At 52.1% G+C, this 18,179-nt stretch overlaps 1 protein-coding gene across 2 annotated transcripts in view; it reads right to left on the reverse strand.

Annotated features, from left to right (window-relative positions):
• Window positions 1-701: 701 nt before the first annotated feature.
• The window catches only part of KCNIP3 (potassium voltage-gated channel interacting protein 3), a 74,388-nt gene continuing 56,910 nt past the window's right edge, over window positions 702-18,179 (reverse strand). The window contains exons 3-9 of one of the 2 annotated variants that reach the window (XM_014553204.2): window positions 10,673-10,797; window positions 10,119-10,188; window positions 9,773-9,843; window positions 4,935-5,042; window positions 4,150-4,254; window positions 3,386-3,448; window positions 702-2,803 (exon numbers count right to left, since the gene is read on the reverse strand). In XM_014553204.2, coding sequence (XP_014408690.1) covers window positions 2,756-2,803; window positions 3,386-3,448; window positions 4,150-4,254; window positions 4,935-5,042; window positions 9,773-9,843; window positions 10,119-10,188; window positions 10,673-10,797 — 590 coding nt within the window. In that variant the 3' untranslated portion in view covers window positions 702-2,755. The remainder of the gene's footprint in view (window positions 2,804-3,385; window positions 3,449-4,149; window positions 4,255-4,934; window positions 5,043-9,772; window positions 9,844-10,118; window positions 10,189-10,672; window positions 10,798-18,179) is intronic. The other variant, XM_032469837.1, reaches the window with a different exon arrangement.

Here is an 18,179-nt window from a genome sequence, read left to right on the forward strand (position 1 = left end):
CAGTCGCCCCCTGGTGGCCTTTGAGGAGCACAGCACCTAGAACCAATAGAACCTCAGGTGAAGAAGGAAGAGGAACCACGGACCTTCTAAATCGTAGACTTTGCTCTGGAAAGCTGTGCAGCAGAGCAGGGTGGGGAAGGGTACAGTTGCCTTACCCAATGTTTCTGGCCCTCACTTTTCCCAAACCCCTGCTAAAAAGGTAACAAGGGGCCTCCTCCATAGGTTGTGAGAGGGGAGGAGTCAAGCCAGGCCCCCGTGACGCTCAGCGCTTGCTCCAGGCCCCAGGCAGGTCAGCGTGGCCGCGCAGTGAAGGGTGGCAGGTGGGTGGGGTGTGTGGGCAGGAAGAGAAGATGTCTTCAGGCAAATTCTGCTTCTGCCCTGTGACCTTCACCCTCCAGCCAAGGGGAAACACAGAAATGACTTCCTGGAACTGGCAGAGAAAAATGATCTGGGAATGAAACACAAATGGCACCTCGAGGAGTCCCCCTACCTTGCAGATCTGTTCAGAGGCTGCCGGGCTGGCGCATCTCACAAAGGCTTCCCAACCATGGGAACCACGCATCTGAAAATTGGCAAATGCTACAATTCGGGGAATGTTAGACAGTTACCAGCACAGCACTGGGCAGCAGCCACGGTTAATAGCAGCGGGGATGGGAGGGGCTGGAAAACCAGAGTCGGGACAAAGCCAACAAGAGTCCCCCTCCTTTTGTCAAGTTTATTTTATTAAAATATACAGGACCGAATATTGGTGGGCGCTGAGAATAGAAACCACCCTCCCAGGCCGCACCCAAGGGAGACACTTCTGCCATGCAGACATGCGGCCAGTCCGTGTCCCAGCGCGGGAGACAGACCCCTCCTTGTTGGACGTACAGCCAGTCTGGCCCAAGGCCAAGGAGGGCAGGGCCATGATGGTGACCCTCTCTCCTTTGACCTTGGCCCCTTAGAAGCAAAGCCACACCAGCTGGGAGGGGGGAGAAGATCCCTGAGCCAGGGAAAGCTGATGCCCTCCTGGAGGAGGGGAGAGGGAGCCCCCAGTCAGACTGGACATGGGTGTCAGTGCAACTCCAAGGGGCAGGCCCACCTGTGTGTGGGTGCCAAGAGGTCCCCACCGCGGCCGAGCCAGGCTAATCTCCATGGCCTCTGCCACCCCCCTCTTCCTCTGAGGGCCCTGCTCACCCTTGGGCCAGGCCTGAGCAGAGGTGGGGCGGCGGCCGATGGAATGTATGGTTTGGGAATGTTCCTCGGAAGGGCCTGTGCTGCCGGGGACAGGGGTTCCATCTCAGGCGGCCTGGCGGTGGGACAGCCCCTCTCTCTCTCTGCAGAAGGTTTCTGTAGACCTGCCATCCAGCCGCAGGCCCCTCGGCCCTCACTGTTGGCGCTGGCTTCAAGCTGACATCAGCCTCCATCCCCAGAGCAGAACCCAGCCAAGCAGAATCCCCGGGGTTTGTGCTTTTGAATGTTAGTGAGATGGGCTGGGCCAGGGATTGGGGGGGGATGGGCTTTGAGCCCCCACGACTCTGAGGCACAGAACCGACCCCCATGCTTCTTCCCCAGGGCCACCAGATGGGGGTTGGTAGGACCCAGGCCTCAGCCCGCCAGGAGGGCCTTGCCTTGAGAAGCAGTGTCCTAGGCATCCCCCGGGGGCTGCAGCCTGAGCTGGTGGGGCCCTTGTGCTTTTTGTATGGGGTTGGGGTGAGCCTGCGTGGAGGGGCGGCCACATGGCTTCCAGACCCTAACCGGGAAGAGTGGGGCTCATCCAAGCTGCTGGGCAGAGGGAGATGGGCCCACAGCAAAGAGGGAGGGAGAAGCCCCTTCCCAGGCCTGCTCTGCCCCCCACACTCCCTGGCTGTGGGCCCTGAGTTGTGTGACCTCTTTTCAGGACCTAGGAAGGTATGGATGCTTGAGGGGGTGTGGGCAGCCCTACCCGCTGCACCCCACCGAGCCAGCCCTAGCAAGGGAAGGCTCCTCCGGTCCCAGTGAAGTTGGCAGAGAGTTCCCCTCAGGTTGTCCACCAAGAAACCCAGTCCCCTGCCTGAAGGGCCCTCTTCTGGGGATGGAGGAGACGGGAGCCCACTGGCCCCGCAGCAGCGGGGCTCACCAGCTCAGTGGGCTGGCAGGCGTCCTGGGACCCAGGGCAGCGCTTCCAGGAAGCAGCGGGCTTGTCTAATCACCACGTCTTTCCTGGGCTGAACTCCCCCGACCCCCAGCTGCCCTTCTGGGGTCCTAAGGTGAGGGCCATTCTGGAACTGTAGTCAGTGGGCGGGGAGTGGCTGGGGGGGACAGGAAGGCTGGAGCAGCCCCAAAACAGCCCAATGTGGTGGGAAAGGCTTGCAGATGGGAGGGGCCTTTGCTTTGGAGACTGGAACCTCCTCTGTAGGGGAGGCAACACTCAGAGGCCAGCGGCCTGAAGACACTGCCGTTTCAGCTGCCCGCCCAGAGGCGGCCTCACCCACTGGCCTGGGAGGGGGCTGGCTGGGGTGTGTGGCTCTCACCACCTGGACCCAGCCCCTCCCTCACCTCTGCCCCCCAACCTGCCAGCCCAGAGGAAGGGTGTTTGAGAGTGTGTGTGTGTGTGTGTGTGTGTGTGTGTGTGTGTGTGTGTGTCTGTCTGGAGCAAACTATTCACTTTTTGCAAATATATTAGAAAAAAGTTTCTCATGGAGGTGGCTCCTGGCAGGATTGAGGTTTCTATGGGGCAGAGGTGGCAACAGCCACTCAGGGACCCCTCCCCTCGCCCTCCCCAACAACACGTGCCCTAGATGACGTTCTCGAATAGCTGCATGGAGCTCATGATGTCCTTGTCCTGCGAGGAGAGAGGACGAGAGGCCTGGTCAGCCCTGGTGGGCAGTGCCTGAATCCGACCTCGCCCTGAGCAGAGTCTCGTCAGGGACTTGGAACCCCCCAGTCACTGGCCAGTCCCTCCGGGCGAAGGGGGAGCTGGTCAGGCACAGCCTGTCTCCAGCCCCACGGCCGGACTGCTGGCCCGTCCGGGAGCTGCTAACTCACTGATGGACAAACCCCCCACCCCGACTGGCTGTGCACTTGGATGGAGGTCGGGAGCAACCAAGGGGCCGCTCGGGGACTGAGGCAGGTGACCGAGGCCCATATCCTGCCCCCTGAAGGGCGCTCTGCAGAGGAGGGTCAGCAGCAAGGCTGGGGGGTGCTCCAGCCTCCTTCTCACTGCGTGACCCCGTCCCGAGGGCCCCAGGTCTCCCCACTGATGCGAGGCACTGAGGGACAGCGCGCTGGGCTGGGCTGGGCGGGGGGCTGGCAGGAGCGGGTTGGGGGGTGGGCTCAGGTGAAAGGGGGCAAGTGGAGACTGGAGGTGAGGAGGGGACGGGCAGGGGCAGGACATGAGGTGTCTTCAAGCCCTGATGTTGCCTACCTTCTGACAGGTTTCCAGGAACTCATCAATGGTCACCACCCCGTCCTGATTCCGGTCCATTTTCTGCAACCCAAGCCATGCCTTCAGTAAGGCTGTGGCCCACCAGGGCCGGCCCCTGCCCCCGGCTTGAGGACATGGCATTGAGTGGGTGGGTGGGCTCCCTCCGTCCCAGCCTGTCCCCTGCCCTGGATCCAGGCCGCGTAAAGTGCCCTCCTCAGCCACCCCCACCGCACAGTCTACCTCTCTGGCATCTCCCTAGTCGGCCCCTGACCTGCAGCCACTTCCCGGCAGCTTTCCTGGGCTCACGCCCCCCAGAACGCATCCCCGCTCGTTGGACCCCTGCACCTCCCTGACGGGCAGCCTGGCAGGTGGAGCGGCTGAGGCACAGGTGGCCGCATGTCTACAGGGCCCCCAGCAAGTGGGAGGAGGAGGCTTCAGCCCTGTCAGTCCCCATGGACACAGAGCAGTCACCCCAACCCACTCCTCTCGCAGGGAGGTCCCTCGTAGGACTGGGAGAGCTCTCGGAAGGCACCGGAACACTGGCCCAGGGTGTCAGCTGCCTCGGAATCCAGGCACCCCCACCTGCTCTGAGATGTGGTTCACAGACTGGGCAGTGGGGATGGTTGTGAATGGCTTCTCAGGATCCTGACCACCAGCAAGGTGAGTCTCCTTGTGGGAGGGGGAGGCTCAGAGGGGAATGGCAGGCCCAGGGCTGCCCGAAGGGCAGCAGCCCCTTCCCTGTGCAGCCGGGCTGCAGCGCTCACCCGGAAGAACCTCTCCACGTGCTCCAGGGGCGCGTCCTCCCGCAGGATGGGGTAGGTGTGGCGGCCCATCATGTCATAGATGGACTTTATGATGGCCAGCATCTCCTGCAGGGGGCCAGAGGGGCTGGCATGAGCCTGGCTGCAAAGAGGTGGGGTGGTGGGGACTGAAGGTCTGAGGGGCGGGGGTGGCATTAAAGGGGGGCACCTCCAGGGCAGTGGTGGGTAAGCAAGTGGGGCTGTGTGAGCTGGAAAGAGACAAGCTCTCCCCCATCCAGTCTGCCCAGCTAAGCTTCTGACTCTCCAAGAAGCTGGAGATAGATTCTTATGCGCAATCTCCAGAATTGGAAACAGTAGCAACCATTTCATGTACCAAAGTGTTTGGGCCAAACAAAATCAGACTGGGCCCGTGGGTGAGTGCCCCACACCCCCGTTTCACCCTGCCTTAAGGGACCACACTGCTCACCCGTAATTGGTGGGAGCCAAGACCAGCTCCACAACCCCTGCCCTCAGCTTCTCCACTGGTGTCTCCCCAAGGACCTCCCCGTGAGGAAGGATGAGCAGGGACACTGGTTGGATGGGACAGAGACATGTGGCGAGGAGCACACAAATTCCAGGCCCCCCGCACCCAGGAATGTAGGTCTGAGAGCCCAGGAGAGGAGGAGAGCCCCCTGGCCGGCTGCCCCTCCAGGCATCTCTGGATGGGGAGGGGAGGCAGGGAGCCAGGGCAGCAGGAGAGGGGAGGAGAGAGGTGGTGGGGGGCAGACAGGCGCCGGCCAACCCTCTACCTCTTTGGTGATGTAACCATCCTTGTTAATGTCGTAGAGGTTAAAGGCCCACTTGAGTTTCTCGTGGACTGTTCCTCGCAGGAGGATGGAGAGGCCGACCACAAAGTCCTGTGGAAAAAGAGGAGGGGGAGGAGTGACAATCCGGCGCCCAGAGTCTATTTCCAGTTCGCTGTGTGGCTTCCACTGAAATTCACACCTGTACAGGGGAGGCACCTCCATCACAGTGGGCGGATGGTGTCTGCCAGGTCGATGTTGCGTGAGTCTGCGGTGTGTCTGCATGTCTGTGCGTGTGCGAGCGTGTGTGTGTGGCGGGGATGGCATGGTGGCTGGTACTGATCTGCTCAAAGACATTCAGACATAATGCTGTCTTAGACCCACGTGTGTTGCCGCTGACAGAGGAGCCCGGGGCTGCTCTTTTATTGAAGGGGCGCTCTATTTTCAGTTTATCAAGTGTCTACATGTCAAGGTGCCTGAAAAGTTATAGCTTAAAAACTAACAGTGCTCAGCTCTGGAGTCACGCCGTACCTGGGTGTAATCCCCTCTGAGGTGTGACAGATAGTTTATCACTCATGTGACAAGACGTGAATGGTCAAATGGCTTCTGTGTGAAAACCTCAACTGTTGTAACAGTTGGTGGGAGGTTTGTAGGGTAAGCCCTCCCTGCCCCATGGGGTCCCCCCAGGCTGCTCTGACAGAAGAGAAGAGAAGGGGGTCTGGAAGTGGGGGTGGAGGGTGGCAGACGGTGGAGGGACAGGACCAAAGCATCAAGGGGCTTGGTCCCCACTCAAATTTTAGATTTTCTGGATCAGAGGAAGCCTGTATCAGAGAAAGATTAAGGGAAAGAGAGAAAAGCTGTTTTGGAAGAAACAAAAATTATTCCAGGAGGGGAAAAAAAAAAACTTAACCAAAACTCTTCAATTCAGAGGGTAGAAATCTGGCACCCCCCACACTAAGAATTGGATGCAATAAAAAAGGAATAATTGGGTACAAGACAGCGCTCCTGGGAATGAAAAATAAGAAAGCAAAATAACAGACTCAGAAGGGTTGGAAAAGCACGTAGAATCTTCCATCAAATAGTGCGAGAAGGCAGAGCTGGAAAATAGGAGACAAAAGCGGGTAACGAGAGGTCCACCCAAGAAGGACCAGCTGTTGGCCAGCAGGAGTTTCAGGAAGAGCCAGAGGGCAGGGAGGGGCGCGTGTCCAAGAGGGAATGAAGACTTTCCTGGAACAGAAGGCTGTGAGTACCCCAGTCCCATAAGGCCTAACAATGCGTGGAGATAGCCTGCAGTGTGGACTGCAGGCACATTATCATGATGACAGTTCAGAAAATTGGCTGCAAAGACAGGATCCTACAAGCTCCCAGAGAGAAAAGCAAAACCAAACAGAAAAAAAAAATCAGGTTCTGGACACAGGGTCGGGAATCAGGAGGCTTTGCCTTTTGATGGCAACACTGGGGGCAAGAGGCCAGTGGAGCGATGCGGCCAACGCTCTGAAGGAGAACAGCTTCCCACCGTAGCTCTGGTCCACACGACAGATCAAGCAAGAGTGAGGACAGAACGAAGGCACTCCCAGGCATCTGAAGACCCAGAAGTTACCCCATGTACTCATTCCTAGGAAACTCCAGGAAGACGTACTCCTGAAAAGAGAGAGTAAAGCAAGGAAGAAGAAGATGAAGGCCTGCAGGACCAGGAGACCCAACCCAGGAGAGAGGAGAAGAGGTCCCCAGAGGGCACGCAGTTCTGATGGATGATGGAGCCGGTCGGAGGCTGGAGAGGCGTCCTTAGGGAGATGCCCGTTCACACGACTGGAGAAGCGCCGGGGCTGAATTAACGATGAGGCCACAGACTGCAGGCAGATGACAACTCAGGACCACTGTTCACCGCAGGCAAAACAAAAACATGTGCAGGAAATGGAAACGTAATCATAGTTCCCTACCAGGCTCAGCTGGGGATCAAATTCACATCATGATAGTAAACCGAGAGTGCTTATCTAATCTGAATCCTTTAGTTCTGGAAAGCCAGGGGATGGGAAAAGTGTGTGTGTGCGCGGGACACTCAACTCCCGGCACCCACGCAGAGAGACAACAGGCAGCATCTAAAACTGGGCCATCGAGAAGGAGCAATAAATGGATGCTATTAGGTGACAAGGAGAAAAACAGTGACAATCGGCTAAAACAAGGATGTGGTTGCTTCCTCGGGCGTGTCTGGGGGCTGGTAACTCTGTTTTCCCAAAGCACACCCTGTAAGTCTCCTGGAGCCTTAAAATTGTGTGTGTGTCTTTATAAGTAAAGAAGATGAAGACACACAGAAGGAGAAACAGTGTGATAGTTCTTACGTGCCTGCATCTGGGGAGTGCTAACCACTGCGGCTCGCGTATGATTTATAGAGATAGTGGAGAGTCAGAGCATCCTTGAAGTCACGTCATGCCCTCTTCCCTGGGGTCTGATTTGGGCTTTCCCAGGGGGAAGAAAAGATGCAGGCTCCGACTCGGCACAGCAGGGAATGGTGGGTCCCAAACACCCTTCCTGTGTGGGCATGGGAGGGACCTGGCATCACTGTCCTCCCATCCAGCCTTCTCAGATGCTGCATAGAAGCCCTCGTGGTCAGCCACAATGGAGGAATGTCCCTACTCAGTGTCCTTTAGCATGTGTGTGTAGCATAGTAGTGACGGTGCTAGGAGAGGTGGGTGGGAATGTCCCCGCGAGGCCACTGGCCCGTCCTCAATAACTCACAGGTGACCCCAAGTCCAGCCAGCCCATGTCTGGGTGCTTGCTGTTTCTAAATATCCAGCCACTCGCTGGCTTTAAATTTCCAGGCGCACACGGCAGTTTCATGTGGGACCGTTGCTAGTTGGAGCTCCTTGCGCTCACTGCCGGGGGGTATGAAACCCATCATGCCCACAGCCCTGCTCTGCACTGTCCCTAAGGCAAGGCCCAGGGAGGATGCGGGGCTCCCCAGGGACACAGTGGCACTGGCTGGGACACCCCAGAGTGTACATGAGGGGCGCCCCGTAGAGTGCAGAGCAGGAGGTTGTGGGGGGTGGCAAGTGTGATTAGATCCGGAGCTGCAGGCCCTCGCTTGGGTCCTGAGGTCACCAGCTTGGCCAGGGGCACAGGGGGCGAGTCACTGTAGGAGGAGAGGGCAGCCAGCAGCGCGGAGGTTTGCTCGGTTTGCCATTTACTCTTCTAGGTGCAGGCAGGGAAGTTACAACGTTTCACCATATCAATAAACTCTAATTAATACATGTCTTATCTCAAGGATATACAGAAAGGAGGGCGATCATTGTAAGTATCAATAAGGTGACCTGACTCTGCTTTTAGGGCAGGCTGAGAGGTTCGGTCTGAGGCAGTGGGGAGGGCTGAGTGTCTCCCCAACACCCCCATCCTTCCTGGGAGATACATGCCCTCCTCCCTTCTTGTAAGTCTTCCCAGAGAGGAGCACTGATATCAAGGAGAGCTGAAGGCCTGAGATCCTGTAAGAGATTCACAGCCCCTGGGAAGGCGCCTGGCAGAGAGGCGACAGCACCTCCCCCTGCAAACCCTCTGCTGACCACCTTAAAGGGGCCACCAGACCCTCCCTTGGGGAGTGAGAACGATGACCACAGGAGAGTGACAGAGACCATCTGACACCTGCCACTGTGCAGGGAAGGGCCCTGCTAAGCCGATTGACCATCTGGTTTCTGAACAACAGACACCACCATCAGAGCCCTGGCTGGGCCCATCACACAACTGCTTCTCACTCACAGAGGCCTCAGGTGCCTCTTAAAGGACACCCAAGGAACTGGCCACAGGGGTGAGACCAGGGGAGGACGATGGATTTTCCCTGTTTACTCCTTCGTACTGACTGGCATTACTGAAAATAAAAAAGCTAAAAACACGGTAGGTTTACATACTCACACACACACTAGCCCTAAGAATGTGGCCCGGGGAGGGCGGGGACCCGGTGGTCCCAGAGCGAGGTGGCCTTGGGCTGCTCCCCCCGAGCCCCAGGCCCAGGTGTCAGTGAGCTGGGCTGGCTGGAGGCACAAGAAGTTAAGCATCTCACAGCATCGTGAGTTATTATTACCCCGGCGGGTCCAGGCAGGGGCTTTCTGAGCTGGCTGCCACCTCTGCCGATTTCCTGTCAGCCGCCCTTGGCCTTGGAAGCCAAGCTGGGCGGTTATCGATCAAGCCCGGCTATGAGCAAGGTTTTCCTCTCCGAAGAGGTTTCAGCTTTTCGCCTGCAGCTATTTTTAGGGGCCTGGGCTCCACAGCTGGGGCCTCTCTTCAAACGATCCCATGTGGCTGGCCCTCGGTGGAGCCCAGACGAGGCCCTGGTGTCGGTGGAGGTGGGGCCAGGCTTCTCTTTCCCGACAGCGGGGAGCACCAGGCTGGCTCACAGTGCCCGCTGGGAGGACCTGGCAGGCTGCGCAGGCCGGGCTGCTCTGCCTGTGTTCTGGCAAGGGGGTAAGTTCCGGGGCGGGCTGCCCAGATCCCATCAGCACAGACCTGTCGTTAAACCTTGCCTCCTTCTCAAATGCAAATTCACGCTGGGTCACTACCAGCCTCAATGTGCCTGAATAGCTCCCTTGGCTTGGCGGGGCTGGAATGGAAGGAAAGGCTGAGAATAGGGTGGCCAGACAGCAAAACCAAAGTTCGGTGATTTCAGTCAGGCCCAGGGCCAGCCAAGCACAGTCCACTCGTCTTGTTCCCTGGGTGACACGCTGGACCATTTAACCCAGGGTCATGTCTGAGCCTCTGGATGGCCCTGAGAGGGTGGCACCAGGGCCGAGAGATGCCCCTCACCCCACCCCCACAAGTTGCAGGACCAGGGGACATGGGAGGGGTCAACAGGGACCTACCTCAAAGTGGATGGCCCCATTCCCATCTGCGTCGAAGGCGTTGAAGAGGAAGTGCGCGTAGGTGGTGGCATCTGGGGAGACCAAGGGTGCGGGCTGGGAGGGTTGGGGCTGCCTGGCGCCTGAGCTCCAACCCCAAGCAGCCCCACTGGACATCCCAGCTGCATCCTGGGCTGGATTCCCCACTTCCTACTGGACAGAGGCAGCATCAGGCAAGGGGTGGTGGGGAGGATGGGGGGGTGAGGGTCCCCTCCCATAAAAGGGATGCCCACCCTCTGCAGGGCTGCCCCAGGGAAGCAGGAACTTTGGGGAGAAATGGGGTGGGGGGGAGGGACAGCCTCCGACTCACCTCCCTGAGGAAAGAACTGTGAGTAAATGAGTTTGAACGTATCTTCATCCACCAGGCCCGTGGGGCACTCCTGCAGCAGGAAGGCACCCCTCTCAGCGACCTCAGCCACCCCAGCACCACACCCAGACTCCACAGGGCCGGGCCCCTCTCAGCCCTCTGGGGGACACCTGCTGCCGAGGCACCACTGGCTCCACTGAGCCCCAGGCTGGGGAAATCCTGGTTGGGTGGGCATGGCAGGAGGGGCAGACAGGGGTGGAAATGATGGTAGCAGGTGGCCTCATACCAAGTTCATCCGTCCACATGCTCCTCCCAGCATAGAGACACACAGAAAGGAGCATGGTGCCTTCTGAACACTGATTCTGGGACCTGGCCCACCCCTCAGACAGCTCTCCCACAAAACTTCAGCCCCATAAATATTTACTGCCCCTGGGATATTTACTGTGCCCTGGAAATTTTCCAGAAGGTCTGCCTACACCAAAGTCCCTCCTTCCTGGAGCCAGGGACAGGAGGGCCGGCAGATCGGGGCCTCTCCCAGGGGAATGGGGAGCACTCACGTTCTTGAAGCCCCTGTAGAGGGACTGCAGCTCCTTCTTGGTGAACTTGGTCTGTGCCTGCAGCTGGTCCAGCCTCTCCGGCTGGTGGCGTACTGCGGACAGCTCCAGCTCACTGTCGCTGCTGTCTGGAGGAAGACACAGACCCAGGAAATGGAACATGTGCCCGGGCTCCCCCATCTCACTCCAGTGTGGGTGCTCGGCCATGGGCAGAAGTAGGGGGTGGAGAGACTCTCCTTGCATGACTACCATGTATGGCTGCACAGGCTGTGCACTGTACAAATGCACGGGCTCTAGTGGAACAGCACACTCAGCCATTGTGCCTCAGGGCCTCTCTGCTGCCTGGTTCCTTACACAGAGACCTCCCTATTTGCCTCACCACCCTGTGTGACCACCCTCTCAGCCACACAGATGGGGGTGAGGGTTGGGAGCTGGTCTTGTCCTGGGGAAACACTGAACAAGAAGAGGTGGAAGGGAAAAAAGACAGAAGACAGGCACAGGGGACCCTCAACCTTCAAGACCTAATTCCCGGACCACTCCTCCATGCAGCCCTCCCTGATTTCTCTCAGGAATGGAGAAGGCACTCCCTCTTGGCCCATCCAGCCTAACATGCCGCTGCGGCTACATTTGGTATGGGGGCTTTATTCACATCTGAATAGGAGGTCAAGGGCCTGGAGGGCACGGCCAGGTCTTTTCTTTCATAACATTTCATCAAAATGTTGACTAATCATGGCTAACTTTTCAGAGGTGGGGGAAGTTTCAGATGATCTTTACTTTTTTGCTTATGGTCTACATTTTCCTAACTTACTTTGGTACGGCACACATCAACTTTACAACGTCAAATAAAGCTCTAGGCAAACAGCGTGGAGTCCTACCCTTGCTGAGCAGCAGCCTCACGTTACAGAAATTCCCACTGAGATGGGCAGCACCATCCCCACTGCATTGTCATCACCCTGGCTGCCCTCGTGCCCCTCAGAACTGTGAGTCCATGGTTATCTGCACAGCTGTGTGCTTGCTCCCAGGGCAGGGGAGCCCTGCGGGGCGGCCTCCCTGCACGGCGCACTGTGTCCCTGCAGAGCCTTGCACAGCCGCCCCGAGCCTGCTGAGCCCTGTGCTGGGCCTGCTCGGCACCTGGGCCTTGACCGTGAGCACTGCCTGCTCTCACTAACCTCAAGAGCTCCCTGCAAACTGTCCAGCAATCAGGTTGTATCACCTTTGTCCATGCATGCACCCATTCCACATAACAGCTATTTCCTATCTCCCTTCTCTAAATTCCTAGTACCTCCTCCCCCATCCTCATCTCAAGTTACTTCCTACTTCACTGAGAACACAGAAGCCACAAAAGAAAAATTTCCCAAGCTCCCAACATCACACCTACTCACCCACCTGCATCTGGACCAGACATCCTCCTCCTCTGGGATCAACTGTCCCTGTTTTGGCCTAAGGCAAACACCTCCACTTGCTCAGTGGGTCCCAAGCCCTCTCACCTACTCAAGGATGTGGCTCCAGCAATTCTCCCCACTATTTCTTCATCATCTTTCTTCCCATCCTTCTGGATCGTCCCCATCTTATACAGACATACTGTTAAATCTGGCAACCCTTAATCAAATTAACTATAAGCAAATCTTGCAAGCTAGCAATTCTGCTCTGAGTAAACATCTCAGATAGAATCTTACCCAGCTAAGGGACCTGACAACAGTTGGAAGTTGGAAGCTTCCAGGGGTCCTTCACAGGCAGGACGGGCAGGCACGATACGGGGGATGCCCACCAGGGAGAACTGTGCAGAGGATTACAGAGGCACACAGCAGCATAGATGAGTATTAAAAATAAGGTACTTACTTCAGTTAAGAGGCAGACATTTTAGACTGAATATAAAAGCAGGACCCAACTATACGCTAGGTTACAAAAATGATATTCTTAATGCAAAGACACAGAAAAATTTAAAATAAAAGAGTAGGGGAGGGTGTAGCTCAGTGATGGAGCACATGCTTAGCATGCACGAGATCCTGGGTTCCATCCCCAGTACCTCCATTAAATTTTTAAAAAGTCAGACATAAAAGAGTTCATACTATAGGATTCCATTTATATGAAATTACAGGATGGGCAACACTAATCCAGGGCAATAGAAAGCAGTAGAGCCGGTGGTGGTTAAAAGAGTATACACAATTGTCAAAACTCACTGAACTGAACACTCAACATCTGTGCATTGTGTTGTATGTCAGTCGTACGTCAGTTAAAAAAAAATTCTGCTTAGACTTTTGCCTTTGGTCATGACAGGGTGGTGAGTGTCAGCCTTATCTCCTCACCACAAACAACTTGAAAACTGGAAGAACTATGTGGGACAAGGGTCTGCAGACTTTGGGCTACAGCACAAGACTACAATCTTTGGAAGAAGGGAAATACATCAAGTGAGCTCCACATTCACCCTGGATACTGGCTGGGGACACACTCTGGCCCCCGACATGGCGAAGTGCTGACGAGGTGGAGATCAGAGTTTGGGGCTGCTGAGACAGATTTGCAGAGCAGGGTCCTGGAGAGGAGGGAGCTGCACAGAGGGGTGACCCTGGAAGCCTGTGTGGGGGTTTCCCTTGGGGTCTTGGCCGAGGGCTGGGCCACGCGTGCTCTGAATGAGACTCTGTAAGGACCAGCTGTGCGCAGTTGTTGGGGCTAGTAGGGCAGAGAGCTGAAAAGATGTATCAGACTTCATGCAATGATGAAAAAAGTTGGAGTTCTGGCCCAGCTAGGATGGCTACCTCCCTAAGCACCCCAGGCACTCAGCTGAAACCCCAGAAAGGCCAAGCTTTAGGAGAAAGGACCATGCCCTGGGCTAAGGGCCATGCTCTAGTGCTAAAGCCAAAATCAAAACAAACCCAGTCTAACAAAGTTTAAAATAAAGTCTGTCCAGATCAAGGGATCTGCCAGTAATGTAACTGCATGCCAAACTAAAATCCGATGGCCTTATATTAAGATAATACAGTCCAGATTCCCTACCACATAGCACCCACAATTTCCACCGTATAATAAAGAATGAAAAGCCATGAGAAGGAGGATAATATGACCCATAATCAAGACATAAAGCAGTCAGCAGAATTATTTGTCTTTTATTATTAGAATTATTTTTTTTAAACTTTAAAACAATTACTACCAATTTGTTGAAAGCATAAAGGGAAAGAAAAGAGAAGAAATGGGATTCTCAGCAGAGAAGGAAAAGCATTAGAAAAGAACCAAATGGAACTTCTAAACCTGAAAAAAAAAAAACCTCAATATCTAAAATAAAAAATTCACATGATGAATGTAAGATTAGTTTAGACATTACAGAAAAAGAAGTCTGTGACCTTAAAGACAATTCAATAGAAATTACCCAAGCTGAAAACAAAGAGAAAAAGATCTTAATAAAACCATATAGAGTCTCAATGATAGGTCAAGATTGACAACATCTCATGAAGTTAATAAACAACTAATTTACTCCTCAGCCCCTGGGGGCCAAAAAATAAAATAAGAGAAAAATTCCAAACCAGCAGCTATTTCTTTCATTGAAAAATGAAAACCAAGAAAACAAAACTGTCTTAGCCCTACTTCCCCTTAAGCTGTTCTCTTTCTCTCTCCTTAAATTCACTCTCTCTACTTCCTCTCCTCTTATTCTCCCTTGAGCTCGCTCCCCTGGGGCATGTGCCCTGCTACTCCATACAAATGGCCTTTCAAAGATCACCAGTGATCTCCATACCACTAATCCAGTGATCAAGACAGTCATCTGGATTCCTAAATCACACAGGGCAATACAAGAATGAAAATGACAATGCGGGTAAACCCTGAGGGTATTATGCTAAGTGAGGTAAGTCAGACACAGGAAGACAAACACAGTATGATCTCATGTATATGTGGAATCTAAATAAAAGCCAAACTCATAGAAACAGAAGAGTAGACTGGTGGTTGCCAGGGGTTGGGGAGGTGGGGGAGATGGGGAGAGGTTGGTCAAAGGGTACAAACTTACAGCTGTAAGAAGAATACATTCTGGGGACCTAACGTACAGCGTGGAGATGACCCTTAGCAGTACGTACTGTACACGGGAAAGTTGCTGTGGGAGGAGATCTTAAACGTTCTCACCTCACCACAGTAACAAAAAGATGGTAATTATGTGAGTTGATGGATATTTCAACTCACCTTATTGTGCTGATCATTTCATAAACTTACACAAAGGGTTAATTATCTCAATACAGCTGGAAAAACAAACAAACAAAAAGAAAGAAAATTATATGCCCATTTCGCTTTTGAACATAGATGCAAAATCTTAAACCAAATGTTAAGTAACTGAATCCAATTGTATTTATTTCAAAAAACAAAACAAAAAGGGATACCAGGATCGAGAAGGTTTTATCTGTACGAGTAGGAGAGAAAATCATGAAAATCCTAATTCAGAAGAGAGAAACTTCTAAGTGAAGTAAGCAAGAAAGAGAAAGAAAAATACCATATGAGATCGCTCATATGTGGAATCTAAAAAAAAAAAAAAACAAAACATAAATACAAAACAGAAACAGACTCATAGACATAGAATACAAACTTATGGTTGCCAAGGGGGCGAGGGTTGGGAAGGGACAGACTGGGATTTTAAAATGTAGAATAGATAAACAAGATTATACTGTATAGCACAGGGAAATATACACAAGATCTTGTGGTAGCTCACAGCAAAAAAAATGACAATGAATATATGTACTTTCATGCATAACTGAAAAATTGTGCACTACACTGGAATTTGACACAACATAGTAAAATGACTATTACTCAATAAAACAATGTTAAAAAAAAAGAGAAACATCCACATCTATTTATAATTAAAATAAACAAAAACTCTAAGCAAACTAGGAGTCAAAGGGAACTTTTTAAACTTGATGTAGCTTATATTTGCAAATCAAATATTTATTTGCACAAAATATTAGGTTTAACAGCAAAGGCTCAGACACACTCTCTTTAAGACTTGGGACAAGCCAAGGTTGGCCACAGTTACCACAAACTGATGTCCTGCCAATGCTCTAAGGAAATTTCGAAAAAGAGAAAAAAAGATCAAAAACCAACCCCCCCAAAACAAAAAAAAATCCAAAACACAAAAACAGTGTAAGAGTTAGGAAATATAACTTAAAACTAACACCATTTGTGGATGATATGGTCCCTACAGGGACCAAAAGAATCAATAAACATGAGAGTTCAGACTGCCAGATGCAAGATTAATTTATGAAATCAAAAGCAATTTTCTACACCAGTAATAACCACCTAGAAAATATAATAAAAAAGATAACATTCATAATAGCAATAAAAACTAAAAAGGCATCTAAGTATTAGCCAAAACTCAAAGGATGCCTAATAGAAAGATCATCTGAATAAATGAGGCATTCCATCTTGGACAGGACCATAATAACACTATAAAGATGTTATTTCTCCTGTGATAAATTACAGATTCAATGCCACCTCAATCAAAGATCCAGGTGGATTTTTTGAGGGCCTTGATGAATTTCCTCTGAAATGTATAATGGGGAATAAAAAAAATCCATAAAAATCTAGAAAGGAAGACTGCAGAGGAAGTTTTCCCTATTACATACTAAGACATACAATCACTGTAATAAAAATTGTGTGGTTTGGTCCAAGAACAAACAAACACACAAACTGATAGACCAGAGAGCTCAAAAAGACACCGAGGTACAGAGGGAAGCTCACAGAAGCTTTGTGGAAAGGCCAGATTGTTTAGTAGATGGTGTGAGGGAAACTTGCTCATCACACAGCAAATAAATCTGGACCCCTTCCTTACGCCACAAGCAAAAGTGGGCTCCAGCTGAACTGAAGACCCAAATATGAAAGGTAAGCTGTAGCATAAAAATGAAAGGTAAAAGGGTATCTTGCTAACCTAAGGGTAGGGGAAGACATCTTAAAACCAGAAAGGAAAAAACCTGACGAATGCCATTACATCGAAATTAAGGATTTCTGTTCAACACAGGGTACCATGGCCAGTTAGAGACACTCAACAGAATGGGAGGAGACAGCATGCAGTCTTTACAACTGATGAGAGAAGAATGTCTAGAACTGACAACCATCAGAAAAGTAAACCAGAAAGATGAATAAATACATGAAAGATGGTTCAACCTCATTAATAAACAGGAAAATGCAAATTACAACAAGGATGCAACACCTCCCGGATTGACAGGAAATAATAACAATGAAATAAGAAGGCTGACAATGCCAAGTGCTGGAGAGGACCTAGATCAATGGTCGTTTTCAAACATGCTGGTGAGTGTGCAAACTGGGACAACCACTGTGGAAAACCATTTGCATTTTCATACGAATGACATATGTATACCTGCGTACCCTCGGGCACAGTAATCCTCCCCCAGGTATATACGCCAGAGAAACTCCATGCCCAGGAGTCCCTGCAGCACTCCAGCTTGAACCAATCAAATGTCCCCTGACAGCAGAGCAGATACATAGATTGTGGGGCATCCTCTGGAAGAAATATTAAACAGCTGTGAAAAATGAATGAACTATAGCAACACACAGCAATATGGTGAGTCTTAGAAACATTGCTAGATGAAAAAACAGTCCTAGGAGACCAGTCTGATTCCATTTGTTAAATAAAATTCAAAACCAAGAATAAACAAACAATATATTTATAGGGAGACATAAGGGATAACTATATAAATAAGAACAAAAATCCAGGAGTGACAAGCACAAATCTGGCTGGTGGTCACCTCTAGGGTGAGAGAGGAAAGTCACTCTGAGAGGCAGGCTGGTGACTCTCTGGTTCTGGTAATCATCGCATTATTCTTTGTGACTCACATATCAGATATATATGCATTTATTAGAGATTAACTGAAATGTTTAAAAATAATTAGATTCTCCAGGGCAAGGAGGGGGAGAGAGAACACCTCTGATCGGGATTAAAGATCAGACACTTGGAAAATTATAAAAGGACAGCAATCCTAAGAGAAATGCACAGAAAATTTACAGATAAGGAAACAGAAAAAGCTCATGAGCACAAATAGGGGTGTTCAAAATCATTAGTATGAAAAATGGTATGATGTGAGAACAATGAGAGAAAAAAGTTATACTCATTGAACCTGCAAAATCTGAAAGTTCCTTACAGAGTCAAGCTATCGTGGGATGTGGGCTAACTTCTACCCGAGCTCCAGACTCACCTGCCTGCTTGCCACCTGCACTTGGAGATGTAGGAGCTTCTCAAGTGGAACAAATCCAAACTGAGATCCTGATCTCCCCCCTAAAACCTGCTTCACCCACAGCCTTCCCCAGCTCCGCTGACGGCAGCTCCATCCTACCGGGTGCTTAGGCTAAAACCCTGGGTATAGACCTTCTTCCCAACATTCAATCCCCGTGCAAACCCTGCCTGCTCCACTCTCAGCCTGCACCTGCCTCTCCCACCTCCACTGCCCCCACTAGGGTCCAGGGCTCCATCATCCCTCCTGGGGTGTCTCCCTGCTTCTGCCCTGGATCCTGTGGGTCTATGGCGTGT

This window comes from Camelus ferus, chromosome 28 (genome assembly GCF_009834535.1).
Source record: "Camelus ferus isolate YT-003-E chromosome 28, BCGSAC_Cfer_1.0, whole genome shotgun sequence".
In the NCBI taxonomy this organism is placed as follows: Eukaryota; Metazoa; Chordata; class Mammalia; order Artiodactyla; family Camelidae; genus Camelus; species Camelus ferus.